Genomic DNA, 19,729 nt, shown 5'->3' with positions numbered 1-19,729 from the left:
GCATGACTCATATAAAGCAGACTTGAAATGGATTATGGGAAAGAGAAGGGCTTAAAGAAAAATAACATCATGTTGATAAGTCAAGCCCCATTGACAGCCATTTTGCAGAAAGCATATTAAAATTCCACAAGAAGCAGTCAGAGTGATTTTGAGATGATAAAATATCTCAAAAAACAGACACAGAGTGAAAAAAATTATGTTTTTTAGTTCTAAGGCGGAGTTTTCCTTTGAACTCCTGACAGATCTAATTGTTGTTTTGCTATGAAAGGCATGGCTACACTGGAAGCAGTTGTGAATCAGTGCAAGTTCTCCTAATAAAGCCAGTGGAAAAGTCTCATAGTCTTCTGTCTTTTTATAGCAGCAGGACTAGTTGCCCATCTAGAACTGACAGCAGTACCCGACAGGGTAATCTACAGATTTCTCTGTCTTTGGTATGTCATGCATTCAAGAGACAAATTTCTCTTTAAAGTATGTAAGAAGTTAAAGCTTTAAAAAAGTAGGTGGGCTTTACCTTCCTTTGACTGAAAAGCAAGGGAATGAAAGTTTTAGAAGGTACAAGCAGGTTTCTGGTACTACACAACACTGGAACCATATTGTAGGGAGAACCTCAACCTAAGGATAGAGTTAAACTGTAGGAGAGGGTGGAGTTTTCCTTTAAGGGAATTGCTGACCATCCACAACAGGAGTCTAAGGCAATAACATAACAGCTGTCTGCACAGAATATTAGTTCTCTGCTGTATGAAATAACAGGCACCATACTTTATGACTTCAGTAATTAAGAAAAAAATTACATGATGCATACAATGACTAATGATAAAATATGCTGACATTTCTTCTGTACACCACATTTCTGCTTTTAATGGTTATGGTGCTATAGTTACTAGATCTAGATGTGTTCATCATGTTGTTCTTGGAAAAGTCACAAGACTAAAAAACTACATAAGTTTTGCCAAACATTCACTTCATTTCCTATGCAAGACACACTGATATTTTTACACTTTTATGATTTTGTTTAAATTAACTATTACATGTTTAATGAATAATTTAATTCAGATTTCGTGTTCAACAAATCGCCCAAGTTTTCTTTTACTGGCTGGAAAAAAGTTTTCAAGTAAACAGCAAGAACAATGGACTTTTGTGGAGCTATCCAGGCCCTTTTAATGTTCCAGAGATTTAATATGAACTATACAAAACTGTTTTCATGAAGCCTTTGGATCTTCTTGAGCAGGTACCATATCAAGATGCTGCTGCTGGAATAAGAGTCGAGCCTGGCGATTGGACTCCAAAAGCTCTCTCAACTTGGCATTTAAAACATCACTCTTTTCTTCCAGAGCATCCAGGCAAAAATTAATCTGATCCAGCATTGAATCAATCTCTGCATACTCTGCCCAAGAAAAAAAAAAAATACATTCTGTGTTAATATTTGTCTCAAGAAGTGACTACTACATAAGCTACCTAATATTGCAATACTTTTTTGCCAACACATTTATTAGAATTTCAATACAACAGGTATTACAAGCCCATAAAACAAACTAAAATAAATTACAAACCTAAAATAGATCAACATAATACCAAACAATAATCAAAACAGCTATAAACTATGCACATTATTTACAACTACACCAATAAATAATTAGTAACCATAACTTCTCCTTACAAGGTGTATAAAATATTGAATATAAAAAGGGAAAAAAGTAAGAAAAATAAAGTTAAATACCTTGAGTTTATAACCAAGGGTCTATATCACATCAGCGAATGCTAAAAATAGCGAACGCTGATATATCAAACTTCAAAGTCCGAAAGCTGAAAACAGTGAAGGGAAAAAAAATTGCTGATCCAAAAAAGAGTATACAGTAAAAATTAAGTGGGGGGCTTTGCCTCCCCCAATTTAAATATACCAACTTCAAGATCGCACCACAGTAGAAAAAGCAGCAAAACCCGGACGGCCCAGCAAATTTTTTCCCTGGGAAAAAATTTGATTATCCCTTCTTTCGCTGTTTTCAGCTTTCTGGCTTTGAAATTTGATACATCAGTGTTCACTGTTTTTACTGTTCACTGATGTGATATAGACCCTATAACCAAAGATGAGCAAAAAATTTTCAATACTATTTAATACGTTATAAATAACCAGATACATTTGCATGATGAGATAAATATTTACAAACCTGTGAAGCTTGATATAACAAAGTCAGCCTAATTGGAATTCAACATTAAAATCTTAAACAAGATACTTACTTTGTTATTATTATACATTTCATCTTTTTTCAAGGTTCCCAATGAGGCAATTTTTAAAGCTTTAAGATATTTAAGTGTCATGGTAGTATAGTTTTTCCAAGTTAATAATATTGGGTTAAACTGATTTTGGGAAATGCATAATTTAAGTAGAGAGAAACAGATAATTAAGATAAATATATTACAATACTCATACACTGCAAATAGGTAATCTCAGTCATATAACAACACATATATCAGTACACAGCACTGAATGATGCTCCACCTTCAGTACATCTATGAATCAGAAGTTTTTAACAGACTTCATCACCAAAGCACTGGATGCCTTTTTTGCTTCTTCTTCTGGGCTACTAATATTTCATTGGCTTGTTAAGAAAAGATTAGCAGAGATGGTTTCGGGAAAAAGCCTACAAAAGACTTTGAAACTCACTGGCATTCAGGAACTGCAAAATAATGAATAGTCTCAACTGTTTCAGCATATATGCCTGTGCTATTCTAACAATGAGGGGGTGGATTTACTGAGATAGTTAAATAATCTGCCATATGTAATCCAGAAACAACCATGAAGTCCAATAAACAGGATGCACACATATGCAAGATTCAACTTTATGTCAAACAATGCAGAACGGGAGAAAAAATTGCTAAACAAAACAAAAATGAACAATGTTCTCTTCTTGGATGAAACAGTTAAATATAAAAACAGATACTAATATGAGTTGGGTCATTTCCTAAACATGAAATAGTAGAAAGAAGAGAAGCATATGTGGCAGATATCTCCATGCTGAAGAAATTAAGTGTTGAATGCCTGTATCTGCAGTCTAGAGGGATGCAGCCATGACTAGGATTCAGGTAACCAGAGTTTGGGTGCTGAAAAGCCAGGTAGGGGAGGATGGGAGTGTGTGGCTAATGCCAGCTCATCCCTCTTGGGGAAGGAAGTTTGACTTGCTGCAATGTGGACACCATCTCACATGTAGTAATACTCAAAACATGCATTTGATCATTGTCAGGCCATTTATATGGTAATCTTAATGGAGAATGTACACATCCCCACAGGAAGGCATAGCAGACTCCTGAATCTGTAACTGCACATGTAGTCACCAAGGGGAGGGGATAAGGCCATAAACACAAAACCTATATTACTAATCAAGCAACTTGTTTTCTAGGCAAACCCCAAATTTTTGGCAAGAAGTAAACCTTCTCACAGACTGTAAATCCACTGATCCCATCTCCTCTCCTATCACCAACCAGACCTCTCAAGGCCAGCTCTCAACCTCTGACTTTCTCAAAGAATATGGCCACCTCCCTAGTAACTCAACCTCTACCTCTCCCCAAACTCACCTAGCCCCTTCCTTTTATACCCCTATTTTATTTTAAGAAAATTACTCACAAATAACTTGTTCACCTTCTAGAAAATATACCCCCGGATGCATCCCCTGGTGCAGACAACCTACTCCCATGGTTTATATTACTCTGCAAAGACTTCCTTGCTATACCTCTTCTACATATTTATAACATCTGCTTAATTCAAAATACAATGCCAGTAATATGGAAAACTGCTCTGGTTAAAACCCTTCCCAAACAGCCTCAGCCTGTCAAGTCCTCCCACTTCTACCTTATCTCCATCCTCCCTACACTTGGGAAAATACCTGAAAAACTAATCTACAACCAACTGTCCACTTGCATTCAACAGTATCACCTCCTTACATTTAAACAGCATGGATTCTGGGCTGGCTGGAGCACAATGACAGCAACATTGTCATTTATAGACAAGATCCTTCTCAACATGGATAAAGGACACCTTTCAGGAGCTCTCTTCACTGACCTTACCAAAAATTTTGATCTAATTGACCACTTCCTGTAGTTTCAGTCCCTCCAAGGTACTCCGCACTTATCAGACCAATCACAGAGTACAAACCTCCCTTTGTTATGTACCTGATCAGGCATATGCAGCAACTACAGCAATAGAGATTCTTTAGAAAAAGAATACAGGGTCTAACAAACCAGACTTATGCAGAGCGCCTTAAAGCCCTTTCCCTCTACTCAGTCTCCTACAGACTGCTGACGGGTTATCTATTCCTGGCTTACAAGGCATCCGCAAACCCCACACTTACGAATCTCCTACATATTCGTAAGTTAAACAGTACCAGAAATACAAGGTCTAAGGACATAAATTGTGTCTGCAGCTTGCACAGAACATGCTGTACAGACAGACATGTTTCCCAGAGACTGCCCCTATTATAGAACAGGCTTCCCATCCATGTGAAGCTGAGTTTGTGTATTACCCAGTTTAAGTGCAACCTAGACCAGTGGATGAGGAATAGAAAATTTACACTGGGCTTGGCAGCCATGTCCCTTATGGACAGAATTAGCTTATAAATACCTGGTTCTCAATGTTCTATTCGGATACAGGGCATCATTATTCTTTGGGGAAAACTTGGCTAAGCTTAGAATCACACCCCGGGTATTTAGACTAGTAATCTATGAATCTATAGGAAATCAGGGTTAGCCCCAATACTGTCATCTGGTTCCAACATTTCTTAACAAATAGGTACTTCAGAGTCAAGTTAGGCCCATCTCTATTGCAGCCAACAACGCTTACCACAGGGGTACCCCAGGGATCCATACTCCCCTCTCTTTTGTTTTCAGTGTTTATTAACAAGCTGTCCTCTGAGCTCTCTAACCTTTCTATTATTCTTTATGCAAATGACATGGTTATTCTTGGATCCAGTCCCTCACATTCAGCTATTCAAACCCCGCTTCAGTCTGATCTTCATTCCCTTAATTTTTGGCTAAACACCCATAAGCTACTTCTGAACCCCTCTAAAACAAAACGTGTGATATTTGGAACCTCACAAAAGCTGAAAAAGACTAAAAAAAAATCTCAACATTACAGATTTCAATGACTGCCCAATAGAACCAACCACATCCTTTAAATACTTAGGTTTGTGGCTAGACAAGTCACTTAACTTTCAAAGCCACACTGAAAACACCAAGAAAATATTAGTTCTATTTTGTTCAGGTCCTGGAAAATATCTCCTTTTCTCTCTGGAACAGCTACAGCTGCAATAGGCAAAGGAGTCAACCTTGCTGAACTTGAATATGAGCTCCTTATCACAGCTACAGCCTCTAAAAAATAACTTCCACTCCACTGTCCATTAAAAACAAAATCTGCTGATTCATTTCCAATTCCTCCCCTCAGGAACACCACTGCATCACCTTCTCCAAGGCCAAATGGCTACCAGTCTCCTACAGAATTCAGCTACTCCTACTGCTTCTTGTTTTCAAATTACTTCAACTAGGTGCCTTTCCAAGTTTATGCATTCAAACTCCATAATAAAAAAACACTCCCCTCAACCTCCGCAACCATTCCTGATTAACTCCTTCACTCCAGACACCCAAAACCAAACTGCCTGTACCGACTATTCTTTTTCCATTCTTGCATACAATCTCTGGCAATCCCTCCACCTTCACCTTAAAAAATTTCCTCTTTCCTCACATTCAGAGCTCAATTCAAAAGACACCTTAATCAAAAATCTGACTACAAATGCTTTTCCACTGGACACATAACCTAACACCCTTCTCATCTGCATCACATCTACTTTGTTCCTCTGTTCTCAGCTGCTGCTTCCCTCTCATATTTACTACTAAAATGAATTCACATTTGATTTTCTACTCTGCTGATATTACTTACATACTGAATCAACTGCCTATGAGATTACCTACCTTCTGTGATTACAAATGTGTTCTTTTTGCTTTTTTGTGAATCTTTTCACCCGGGCTTTGCCACCAAATGCTCTATAGTGATCAGTCTACTATCCTAGTAAACAAACTAACTGAATACATAAATACTTGAGGTTTCCTGTGATCAATGATAATTTTACTGGAAAAGGACTGGTTTGGTTTGTTGCAGTACTGGTGGTTAGCAAGCAGTGAGGATAGAAAGTACAATCACTGCAGAAAATTAGATTTTTAATATAACAGCACAGACAAAAACAAAAGTAGGAAAATAAATAAAAACTGGTAGATGCAGCAACAAATGGAACATGCAAATAATTCTTTGTAAATTGCCTAAAACAAAAGTTATGTATTTGACATTGGAAGATCTGTGTTAGCTCTTTTATGGAAATGATGCAGCTAAGACCATCAGGATTTAGTTAGCCCACTACCCAAAAATGTTCCAGGCTTACCCTAGCACCACCACTTCACCTACACTGCTCTACCTCCAGGTACCCATCTTCAGAAATGACAGTGTGTGTCAAGTAGAGTACAAAATGAGAAAACAACTCACTGTGCTCCCGTCCACCCTAATAATGGAGACAACTGCCAGACCAGAGGTGGAGGAAGTAGGGTGGGGAGGGTGATGGATACAAATCTTTATTACATGAGTGCTTAACTTTCTTATCTGTCACCGGGAGTTTCACTTCCTTTCACCAAGAGGACATAGCCCCAGCATTGGTCTCTGGGGTGGTTATAGTGAAACAATGCCTTGAACAATGGTAGTCACAAAGTAAGGCTTAGACCTGGAGACAGCAACCAGCTCATAGTAATCTGTGAAAGTATTTGCAATACTTATGTGACAGATACAAAACTGTCACACAATTAAGAATTTTTAAAGGCTTGTAAAGTGGCAGCTGCTGTGGCAGAATGAGCATTTGTAACATTTGGCAAAAGCTTGCCATATTTCCAGTAGCAACATTTTAAACATTGTTAATGCCAAAAAGAAAGAGTTGACCTGTTTACTTGTGATCTCAATTTCTTGGTAAAAAATGTAACACAACTCAAAAACACTACTTATGTGTTTTATTCAAAACTTCCAAGATAGCTACTCACTCATCAATAGCTTAATTTTGGCTTTCCCGGTAAGAAAACAGAAAATGAAAAAATACCAGTGAAACTGTAAGCTTGAATAAAATGTATTTACTGGCTAGTAACTACACTTCATGGATTGCATCATAGAAGAAATTTGGAGAACCTAAAAGAAAATCAGTCAGAAAAGATGAAGGGAAAACACCATTTGGGAATGGTCCTGCAGCTCTTCTGCAAAAAAGCAGTTAAAACTTCAGCTTTGGTTCAAGAGATGATTTCCAGTAATTTAGAGTGAAAAATAAATCAAATGAGGTGATTAAAATAAATGAAACACTGAAGAAATGTATCAATTCAAAATGACAAAAGGCTGGAAAAAAAGAAGCTTTAACAAGGTATTCAGAAAAACTGATAAAACTGCAAAAATCAGAGAATGAAATGAAGACAGGGCTGGCTAAGTATGAGATTTCTCAAGAAGAGGCGTTTCAAAAATAGCAGAATGAGAAAACAGAGCTCACAGAGAAAATCTGATTTTTTTATGTACCAAGGAAACTGGAAGGAACAAACTGTACTAATTTTATGAAAACACAAATAAGCAACTGGACTGGCGTGCCACAGCAGGAATTTTTAACTGAAAGGGCACGTATGAGTGATGCTCCAAACCTGACCAAGAGAAAGCAGCCAAAACCTGTATTAGTAAAGATGCAATCATACCAGCAGAAAGAGTGGATCATGACAAACCTGTGGAAGAAGGGAAAAGCATTACCAGTTGGAGACGGCAATACTCCCAAGATGGCTGCACACTGATCAACAGCTTAATTTCAGCTGTCTTAATGTGAAAGTAAAAACTGACAAATAACAGCTAGTGAAACTGGCTAGTAGTTACACTACCTGGATGCCAACAAAGTAAAAATTCGGACAACCTGAAAGAGATTCAGCCAGAAAATGTAAAGGGGAAACACTGTATGGGTAAAGTCCTGTAGGTTTTCAGCAAAAAAATAAATAAATAAAATAAAATAAAATAAAATAAAAGTTCAAGCTTCAGATCTGGTTCAAAGATGTGACTTCAAGTAATTTAGAATAAAAAGTAAATTAAATCAGATGTGAGCAAAATAAATGAAACATAGAAGGAATATATCAACGTAAATAACAAAAGGCTGGGAAAAAACAGAAGCAGCTCTAACCATTCAGAACTGACAAAAAATATGGGAAAGAAAGTAATAGAAATTGTTTAGAAGGGGGTGATAATGGTGAAAGACTTGTAGAACAAGGAGAATATCGCAAAACAAGAGGAAGAGTGTGCAGCCATCTTGGGAGTATTGCCGTCTCCAACTGGTAATGCTTTTCCCTTCTTCCACAGGTTTGTCATGATCCACTCTTTCTGCTGGTATGATTGCATCTTTACTAATACAGATTTTAACTGTGTGGAAGGAATATTAGCTGAACTGGAAGTTAGTCAGTGTTTGCTGAATTTTGTTATTTGCTAGTAATTGCAGGTGTGGGGGTAGTCACATTCTTTGATTTCCTGTCCTTGCCTATTTAAGTGGTACAGTGTGAAATATTTTCTGCTTAAAAACCTCAGCTTTGGCCGGCTAAGAACTTGCTATATTCAACTGGACGTATAAGAGAATTTAAGTACCTTTATCTGCTCTTTTTTTTCAGAAAAATACTGTTTTTAAATTGATTTTAACTGTGTGGAAGGAATATTAGCTGAACTAGAAGTTAGTCAGTGTTTGCTGAATTTTGTTACTTGCTAGTAATTGCAGGTGTGCGGGTAGTCACATTCTTTGATTTCCTGTCCTTGCCTATTTAAGTGGTACAGTGTGAAATATTTTCTGCTTAAAAACCTCAGCTTTGGCCGGCTAAGAACTTGCTATATTCAACTGGACGTATAAGAGAATTTAAGTACCTTTATCTGCTCTTTTTTTTCAGAAAAATACTGTTTTTAAATTGATTTTAACTGTGTGGAAGGAATATTAGCTGAACTGGAAGTTAGTCAGTGTTTGCTGAATTTTGTTATTTGCTAGTAATTGCAGGTGTGGGGGTAGTCACATTCTTTGATTTCCTGTCCTTGCCTATTTAAGTGGTACAGTGTGAAATATTTTCTGCTTAAAAATCTCAGCTTTGGCCGGCTAAGAACTTGCTATATTCAACTGGACGTATAAGAGAATTTAAGTACCTTTATCTGCTCTTTTATTTTCAGAAAAATACTGTTTTTAAATTGATTTTAACTGTGTGGAAGGAATATTAGCTGAACTGGAAGTTAGTCAGTGTTTGCTGAATTTTGTTATTTGCTAGTAATTGCAGGTGTGGGGGTAGTCACATTCTTTGATTTCCTGTCCTTGCCTATTTAAGTGGTACAGTGTGAAATATTTTCTGCTTAAAACCTCAGCTTTGGCCGGCTAAGAACTTGCTATATTCAACTGGACGTATAAGAGAATTTAAGTACCTTTATCTGCTCTTTTTTTTCAGAAAAATACTGTTTTTAAATTGATTTTAACTGTGTGGAAGGAATATTAGCTGAACTGGAAGTTAGTCAGTGTTTGCTGAATTTTGTTATTTGCTAGTAATTGCAGGTGTGGGGGTAGTCACATTCTTTGATTTCCTGTCCTTGCCTATTTAAGTGGTACAGTGTGAAATATTTTCTGCTTAAAAACCTCAGCTTTGGCCAGCTAAGAACTTGCTATATTCAACTGGACGTATAAGAGAATTTAAGTACCTTTATCTGCTCTTTTTTTCAAAAAATACAGTATTTAAATTGATTTTAACTGTGTGGAAGGAATATTAACTGAACTGGAAGTTTTGACTCTGCTCTTCAGTTAGTCGCACCCACCCTCCCTGTTTTTGTTTTGGTGTTAATCTTAGTGGCCTTGCAACTGCCCGCTCCTCTTGTAAATTTGTGTTTGGATACTTCTTCTGGGCCCATCTCATTTGCTCACTCAACTGAGTGCAGTGAGATCATATTCTGATTTCAGGCACTCCTACTGTGTACAAAGAGAGCATCTGGGAAACAAAAAAAAAATAAGCTTGTTTCCTGCCTTTCCTGTTAAGTGGTATAGACTATTTGTAGGCTTCTGAGCCCCCAAGCCCTTCTGTGTTGGAGGGAAGCCTTCTAGCTTAGTTTTTTTTTCTTATAACTAGCCAGTTTTCTAGTTTCAGCACTCAAATCTGTTTCTTTGATCTCAGCACTTGTTCAGAAAAAAAAAAATTTCATCTGCTTTTACTGTACTTGTGTTTCTACCTACTTTTTTTACTTTTGCATCATCTTAAAAGTACTCAATTATATTTATTACTGCTTGGTGTAACTCATTCTAAGCTTTTTGGTTTAAACACTTGGGCTTCGGACCAGTTGTTTTGCACTGAGAGGGTTTGTGGTCTGCACTGTAGTGGCAGAACTGTAGCTTACATCCTTCTAGGTTGGGAACTGCTGATTGAGGGCTCAGTGTCTGTTATTCTAAAAGTGTATTAATTCTGGTTTAAGCACTTGGGCTTTCAGGCCAGTTATTTTACATTAAGAGGGTTCGTGGTCTGCACTCTTGTGGGAGGAGAGGCTGGACTCTGCCCTTCTGAGCTGGGAATTTCTGGTTGAAGGCTTATAGTGCATGCATATCTGAACTGCTTCTTACTGAAGTTGGTGCGCCTTGTTTGCTGTGGCATAGACTGGATTCGGGCCTGCTGGATCTAGCTTTGTTTGTGTAACTTGAGCACTAATCCAGGCATTCTCTAAAGTATTCAATTGTATTTATTACTGCTCGGTAGTAACTTGATTAAAGTGTAGCTATCATTCTAAGTCTTTTGGATTAAGCACTTGGGCTTCAGACCAGTTGTTTTACATTAGGAAGGTTTGTGGCATGCACTGTGGTGGCAGGACAGGTAGCTTTCATCCTTCTAAGTTGGGAACTGCTGATTGAGAGCCCAGTGTCTGTTATTCTTAAAGTGTATTAGTTCTGGTTTAAGCACTTGGGCTTCAGGCCAGTTATTTTACATTAAGAAGGTTTGTGGTCTGCACTCTTGTGGGAGAAGAGGCTGGACTCTGCCCTTCTGAGCTGGGAATTTCTGGTTAAAGGTTTATAGTGCCTGAATATTTGAACTGTATCTTACTGAAATTGGTACACCTTGTTTGCTGTAGCATAGACTAGATCCAGGCCTGCTGAATCTAGCTTTGTTTATATGCTTGTTGTTTGTTTGCTTGTTATTTCCCTGGAACGCTAATTCCACCTAATACGTGGCTTCTCAGTGCTTCTGTGGATCACTAGTGATATCTGCATTGCTTACTGTACTTATTTCATTGTTTCACTTGAAAGAAAGTTACTGTTTGTCGTTTTTGCATTTAAGGTACCTGTAACACATTGCACTTAAGTTACCTGGCACTTGCTCACTAAAGCAATTATATAAGTCAGCACTAAAAATTAAAAGCACTACACCCTCACTCCCCACTGGCCCTGGTTTTCAATTATTAAGGAATTCCCAATATTATTCTAGCATGTCCAAAGGTCAGTTGTCAATCTCCTCTCCGGTCCAGCTGGTGAATCTGGGAATCTTGAGGCAATGTTACAACTGCCTCATGTACACAGACAACCCTCTCCTCCTCCCAACAAATTCCAACACATGAGAGAGATGCAACCATATAGCCAAACTGGAGGCTAAGCTCTCTCAACTCAGTACTGGCATAACCAGTCAGGAGGAGAAGGAAACCACACTCACTACAATTCCAGTCTCACATAGACCTACCACGACAGCAAACCAAATACATAATCACACAAAAACATACTCGGAGGCTCTAAATAAAGATCTGCCGAAGCAGCAGAGACCTCCAAAGCAGATACCCAAGCAGCCGCTACCCCAAAACAAAACATGTGCAACACATATCTCACAAAGCCAGTGTGCCAAACAGTCACAGCCCTTAAAACTAAACAACACACCTGATACACTTGTAATAGGTGACTCTATCGTCAGGCACACTGACGTCCCGCTCACCAGGCTGAACAAGGAGAGGGTCACAGTGAGCAGCCTGTCGGGCGCTAGGATCCGCCACATAACACAAGCACTCAGGTCACTCCAAGGCAAGTACAAGTATGACTCAGTCATTGTCCATGCTGGTGTGAATGACCTGAGACGTACCTCCCTGGACTACATGAAAAGAGACATAAAGGAGCTCTCTGAGCATGTAGCCCAGGCCGGTATGACCTTGACCTTGAGTAGCATCTTACCCTCACCAAGAATGATGCCACAATACGAAGACAAGATGATCAATTTCAACAATTGGCTCAAGTACTGGTGTCATTTAAAGGGGATCCAATGCCTGTCAGCTTGGGATGATATGCTCGACAAGCCACGATGCTTCGCTAGGGACGGCTTGCACCTGTCACCCCTGGGCTTTCGGATATTGGCAAAGGCTCTTGCTACCCCCATAGTGACTTTTTTAGGCAAGGCTCAAAAGACAAACCCACCTCCATAGGTATCACAAGGGATAAGAAACTAAGAGTAATGCTACTCAATGCCAGAAGTCTAAACCTCAAGATGCACGCACTCGAAACTCTCCTTAGCATGGAGAACATCGATATCTGTGCAGTAACAGAAACCTGGTTCAGGGCTCCCGAGAGCACACCAGCACTACCAGGTTATACCTCATACCATGCTTTTCGCCCCAAAACTTGGACCGAACCACAAAAGGAGGGAGTATCAATATTCATCAAAGATACCCACACCTCCAGGTTGGTGGCAAAGCACGAAGCATCAGAGACTATCCATGTGCAACTAACAGTGGGTAAAACTGCCTTCCAGTTTATAGCCTGCTACAGACCACCCTCCCAAACCCAGGAACCCCACTCGGCCTTCCTGAGAACACTGGAAAATATGAAGGTCTCTCCAAACACCATTATATTGGGCGACTTCAACTACCCAAACATAGACTGGGAGCATTACTCTAGCTCCAACACCCTAGCCCAAAGGTTCCTAGAATTTATAAACTCAAATGCTATGGAACAACTTTTACCACTCCCACAAGAGGGGAAAACATACTGGACCTGATCATCATCAACATGGGGACTCTATGCTCCAGACCAGAAGTGTATCCCTCACTGGTAAGATCAGACCATAAACTAATCTCACTGGATATTCACATCCCGACCCCACCCCTGCCCAGAAAACCACAGTGAAAAACTTCTCTAAAGCAAATTTCACACTCCTCAAAACTGAGGTGGAATCCTTCAAAGCCCCGGCCTGTGGAAAATACGCCCAGACCGCAGAATCCTTTATAAACGCATTCTATGAACACCTTCAGGAATGCATGGATCATGCGATCCCAAATAAAACCAAGACCCAATCCTCCAAAGGCAGACGTCCTGTCTGGTGGACCCCAGCCATAAACAAACTATACAATAGAAGGAGGAAGCTACTAAATGATAGAGCAAAATCCCAAAAGGGAAGGCATCACTGATCAGTATTAGCAAAAACTACGGGCACACATAAAATTGTCTAAGGCCAGCTTCGAGAAAAATTGCACAGGACACTAAGGATAATCACAAGGCTTTCTTTAGTTACGTTAGGAACCTGGGTGGTAATTCCCAGATATGCTCAGAATTAGTCCAAAATGACAAAAGATACACCGAACCCACAGACATTGCCAACATCCTAGCTGACAGGTTCAGTGCAAACTCCCTCCCCACCAAAAGGGCAAATATCTATCCCAGCAGAGTGCTGCCCCTGACATCTCAGATGCTCAGGTAAGAGCTGCCCCTCCAAAGCAAAAACACAGCATCAATGGGACCAGATGGTCTCCCGGCCTGCGCCCTACATGAACTCCAAGAAGAGCTAAACCCAAACATAAAACTACTGTTCAATCTCAGCCTTACTACAGGATATGTGCCCAAAGAGTGGCGTACAGCAACAGTGGTCCCTCTCCATAAAGGTGGTGCCTCAACGGATCCTGGAAACTATCGCCCCATAAGCCTGACTAGCTTGGTCTGCAAAGCTATGGAAAGGATCATCATGGACCTCATAAGTAAAGATATTGGGGACCTACAAACACTGGATCCTACTCAGTTCGGCTTTGTTAAGGGCAGATCCTGCCTCTTAAACCTGGTTGATTTCTTTGAAACAGTCACCAAGGCCATTGACGAGGGAAGGTGGTCCACACAGCCTACCTGGACCTCGCAAAAGCCTTCGATACAATACCCCACTCGGGCATTATAGATAAGCTCACCAGCTTAAATATAAACCCCTATGTCACTAGATGGATTGCAAACTGGCTCAAGGACAGAACCCACATGGTTAGAATTGCTGGAGCCATGTCAGACTCCAAACCAGTTACAAGTGGTGTCCCACAAGGCTCAGTCCTGGGACCTCTCTTGTTCGGTATATATTTCTCGGAGGTACAGGCCAACACAGAAGGACTGTGGCTGACCAAGTTCGCAGATGACTGCAAACTGGGCGCCATAATCGACTCTCCAGCCGACACAAGCATCCTCCAAAAGGGCCTCATAGAAACAGACAACTGGTGCCAGAGCCATGGCCTCAAGCTAAATGCCAAAGAGTGTATAGTCATCCCCTTTGGCAAAAACAAAGTGCCCACAAATTGCCACATAGGTGGTAATCCATTAAGTACAGAAGAAGTAATTAGGGACCTGGGGACCCAAGTTGATAGCAATCTCTCATTTGACAACCACGTGGCCAAAGTGGTTAGAAAAACATTTTATATAGCCCACCTAATCATGAAGGGATTCACATCTAGATCAGGGAGGTCATCGTGCCTCTTTAGTCATCCCTCATCAGGCCCATAATTGAGTACAATGCCCCTTTTGGGATGTACCTTACCAGACACCTGCAGCAACTGGAAAGACCCCAAAAGTACCTCACCAAGAGGATCAAAGGGCTCAAACAGATGCCATATGCTGCCCGGTTAAAGAAACTCCAGCTCTACTCAGTGGCATACCGCCTGTTCAGAGGCGATCTGTGCCTGACGATAAAGCCATGTCCAACCCGGAATTAATGGACATGCTGCACCTCAGAAAATCCAAATCCCATCGAGCTACGCTCGAGAGACTTGAACCTCAGCACTGAAATAAATAGGACATGCTGGAGGGACAGATTCATAACCCAGAGGCTCCCTTCACTCTGGAATAAAATCCCAGTCCAGGTTAGGCAGAGTCCCTCATTGACTCTCTTCAAGAGGAATCCTGATGAGTGGATGGGAGATCGTAGGTTTACCCCGGGTATCACTTCTGTGTCACTGTTAGACAGAGGCACAGTATACTAACCTCGAAAAAGGGCATAGCAAAATAAATTTAAAATGGGTGGCGAAAGCCAAACACATTCTGGCTAGGCTTATAAATGCCCTAGGGCAGATAGCCTAGTATGAACCTATGAACCTAAGTGCAAAGAGATAAAGGGAAAATAAGCAGGTATTTGGATAATGTGTACAACTTTTTAGAAAAGTTGCTGTTAAGGAATTATTTTGATAACTCCGGAGCCCAAAAACTTTTAGCACAGTGACTTAGGCAACAAAAAGTAAAACTGTTATTTGCCAAACATAATGAGCCTGTGACAAGAAAAATAACGAGAGATCCATTTCAGTTAAGATATTTAAAAATATGAACATTTGTATAAATTATAAGAATGTGGAAATCAAGAAAAATCACAAACAGAAACATTCAAGGAATACTTAATTATTCCACTGTATATTATGCTGATCAGTGGGCAGCACAGTGGTGCAACGGATACTGTTATTGCCTCATAGCAAGTGGTTCCCCAATTCAATTCTTGGTTGGGGTGCCTTCTGTGTGGAGTCTCCATGTCCTCTCTGTGTTCGCATGGGTTTCCACCCACATTTCAAAGACATGCAGTAGGTGGATTGTATACTCTAAATTGACCGTAACTGTGAGTGTGCATGTGAGTGTCTGATGTAGAAGAACTAGTGAGGCAGGGCTAGCCACCTGGTGGTGTAAACCTTGGCTCTAGATGATTGTCACTGTTGAAATGACACCCTGACTCCATGTGTAAAAATGGGTAAAAGAATTGTAAATGGATGGATATTACACTGATAAGTATGGTTTTGTGTGCACATTTTCTTCTTAACGATTTTCATTCACTTCAGCATTACATAAATTGCTCATTTCCTGCTTTCCTTTAAACTTCATTCCTCCCCTGATTATTATTCTGCATGTATTGTTCCCACAAATTCCATTCCTAGGCAATTCCATAATCAGGAGCTTGCAGTTTATCAATTTTGTATAATCTTTTGTTTAGTGTCTTCTCATATACGTTTAGTTGTCATAACTGAATCATTTTTAATAAATAAACCTAAACGCTTCATGTTATATCTTCATAAATATTGGTATTGCTGAATCAATTAATGTCTGAGTACATAATTTACTACTATAGCCTTTGTTTTACCCTCATTACTTTTACATAACAGAAAGACTTGAAACCATCTCAAATGTTCCACATACCAAAATGTCATTTGCTGGATTTATTAAGTACAAATTAATACCATCTGCAAATCAATTTGCTTTTCTTGATTAGCATACCAGTTACATCTTTGAATCCAGAACTGCCTTAATTCTTTACCAACAACTCTAAATATAACATAAATAACAAAGGGGAAAGAGGACACCTCTGCCTGGTTCCTCTGTTCAAACACAACTTATTGGAAAAGAACCCTCTCACTTTCATTCTTGCCTCTGACTCTTTATATATCATTCTAATTGATCTCGTTTTTCCATGAGGGAATGTAAATGCTTCCACTGGCCCACTCATAAAATCTCAGCTGACTCTACTGAATGTTTTTGCTACATTAAGACCAAACTTCAACAGCAGTGGCACTATCTTACATTTTGCATTCCACTCAATCTTCACTATTCTATTAAATGTTTTTAAAGATTCTTTTCCCCTCCAGAAAACCACACTGATCTGTATCTATCAATTCTGGCAAAATCTTTGCCATTCTTTTAGATAGTATAGACAAACACTTTATGATCATGGTTTAAAATTGAAATGGGTCTATATAACGGAAAGTCTGATATATACAATCTTTTGGTAATACAGCCACCATAGCTTTCTTCAAAGATGTTTGGGCTTCCCTCCTTTTAAAATACTAATAAAATCTTCCAGATCCTTATCACTTTTTCCCTCCCAACTTCCACAGGAATACCATCTGTTCTTGGGACAATTTCCTGCAAATTGATCATACATCACCATTTTCACTACCCTGCATCTTTATATCTTATATTCTTACACGGAAACTCGATCAGTCCAAATTAGTCCAACCAAGGAACTTCTCGAATATACCACTTATCAGACACACAATTCACAATTGTAGACAAGTTGACCTAGGTTTCGTCTTGAACTTATACAGACTTCATCAGAACTAACACATCATACTGAAACCACTTCCCTTTATAACACTCCCAGGTTAATTGATTAATTACACTCCCACAAAATTAAAGACACATACCCATCAGACAATACATATACCTAAAAACATATATAAGCTAAAACTATGAATAAAAACATACTATAATATTACATAAAAATAAAAATATGTAAGATGAAATCAGTACAAAATGAATAATAAAATAATTTGATTTGTTAATCCAACAATATAAATTACAAAATGTCTAGATAAAAACAAATTTTATGGCAGAAATTTTAGCCCAGTATATATCTTAACTTTAGTAATGGGGCTAAACTAATATGGTCATTAATTCCAGGATAACTAGTGGCATTTAACCTTATTTGCCACTTAGTTTCACTAATATCTAAATGGACATCCAATATATGCCCTTGATTGTCCTTAATAACTTGCTGAATAATACAAAATTGGAATTCGTGACCTATATTTATCTTAATATGTCTTGCCAGTGCATTAGTATTTTTCATATGTTTAATGTCCAGCAAATGCTCCCCTATCCTTTCTCTAAGTGTACGACAGGTTTTTCCAATATAAAACGCCGGACACTGATTGCACTTAGCTAAATACACCACATTTCTGCTATAGCAATCATAATGTCTATTAATAAATATAATTTCTTTCCCTAATTTAATCCGATTTCCTGATGTAAGAATATACGTGCATTTATTACATCTGCCACACTTAAAATTCCCAACCGGCCTACAAGACCTAGATGTCAATTTTAACTTACTGCCCTCTAATAGTTTTTTAAAAGATCTATCCTTTCTATATACATTAATAGGAGAGGCCCTTAATTTACTATATACACTAGTATCTAATTTCAATAAATCCCAATTCCTCTGTATTATCCTCACCATAGATTCCGTGTCACAATTATATGTGGTTATAAAAAACAAACCTTCCTTAATTTTATTTTCCTTTTTCACTTCAAATTCTACCAACAACTCACCTATGTCTGTACCATTTTTTAATATGGGCTGATAAATCCCTCCCTTTCTTTTATCTATAATCTCCACCTTAATAGCTTTTACCAGGGTCTCGGGGTAACCTCTTTTCAAAAACATTCCTGTAATAAAATCTAGTTCCTTTTCAAAATTTAAGTATCTTTATATTTTAGTTTGTACAAGTGCAATATTGGAAATAATTACTGAATGTGTGTCCAAGCTTTCAATTCAATACACATGCTCCTGTGAAATACAATTTAAACCCAGTCAATCCAGTTACTGCACATCTGGGAATAATATGTAAATTCTGACTGAGTTCCAACTACTGATTTTATATCTTCTAAACCTAATACTATAATACATTTCTTGAGAAATCTACCCCTTTTTGTTATATTTTTTCTTCTGTGTCTCCTAATACGTCTTCTCTATTGCAACCCAAGTTCCAGTCCCCACCCATAAATAATATTTCCTGCTGAAAGCTGACTAAGAAAATGTTAGGAAAATAATCTCCTTATCAATAGTGTTAGGTGAAATATAAATACATGCCAGCATATTCCTCCTTCTCCCCTGCCAATAACACTTACCACCTAAAAATCTATTATTATTCCCTGGGATTCATTAATACCTACATTAAGTGTACACTGTTCTGAGTGAACAGACAACACAAGCATAATTCACACCTTCCTCCTCCTATTTTTAGTTTTCTTACCGTTTTCCTTGTAGCTTTAAATACTGAGGGGGATTCATAAAGGTTACCACAAAGCGAAGACTACAGGTACACTTAGTGTAATCTTTCTGACTGACTAGAAAGTGGGAAAAACTTGGTTGGGATGTTTTTGAATACAAATTGTGTACACTTAGTGTAGGTGTTATTGAATCTGGTCCATTATCTTTTTTACTTCTTCTATCACTATTAGAGTCCTAAATCAGTGTCTACACCTATAGGACTTACCTATTCTAAAATTAAGGTTACACATGCTAAAGTGAATGTTTGAATCTGTGTTCCCGCTTAAACCAATTGCTATCTGCTCTTTTCCTATCTTTATTCCCCTTCCAGATGTAAAAAATGGCTTGCATGCTTTCAGCAAACAAATGTTAGTCCTGAGAAAATTGCACTTGCTACCTTTACATTGAATAAACTAAACTGTATATTGTGATATTAAATGCATTAAAGTAATTAAGGCTGCTGAGGAGGTAACTACTTGTATTAATTATTAAATTCCCACAATTTCCAACTTTGTTTATTTTTCACTGGGCTGCTTGCCAATGAACTCTAAAATGTTAATTACAATATATACATTTCACTCTGCACACAGTGTACAGACCTCTCAAAATTGCT

At 38.6% G+C, this 19,729-nt stretch overlaps 1 protein-coding gene across 1 annotated transcript in view; it reads right to left on the bottom strand.

Moving 5' to 3' along the window:
• Positions 1-833: 833 nt before the first annotated feature.
• The window catches only part of BBLN (bublin coiled coil protein), a 135,633-nt gene continuing 116,737 nt past the window's right edge, over positions 834-19,729 (bottom strand). The window contains exon 2 of the mRNA XM_044058693.1: positions 834-1,384. Coding sequence (XP_043914628.1) covers positions 1,200-1,384 — 185 coding nt within the window. The 3' untranslated portion in view covers positions 834-1,199. The remainder of the gene's footprint in view (positions 1,385-19,729) is intronic.

Source organism: Protopterus annectens, chromosome 16.part0 (assembly GCF_019279795.1).
Source record: "Protopterus annectens isolate FY-2018-M chromosome 16.part0, PAN1.0, whole genome shotgun sequence".
In the NCBI taxonomy this organism is placed as follows: domain Eukaryota; kingdom Metazoa; phylum Chordata; order Ceratodontiformes; family Protopteridae; genus Protopterus; species Protopterus annectens.
This window is presented reverse-complemented; position numbering and strand designations above follow the sequence as displayed.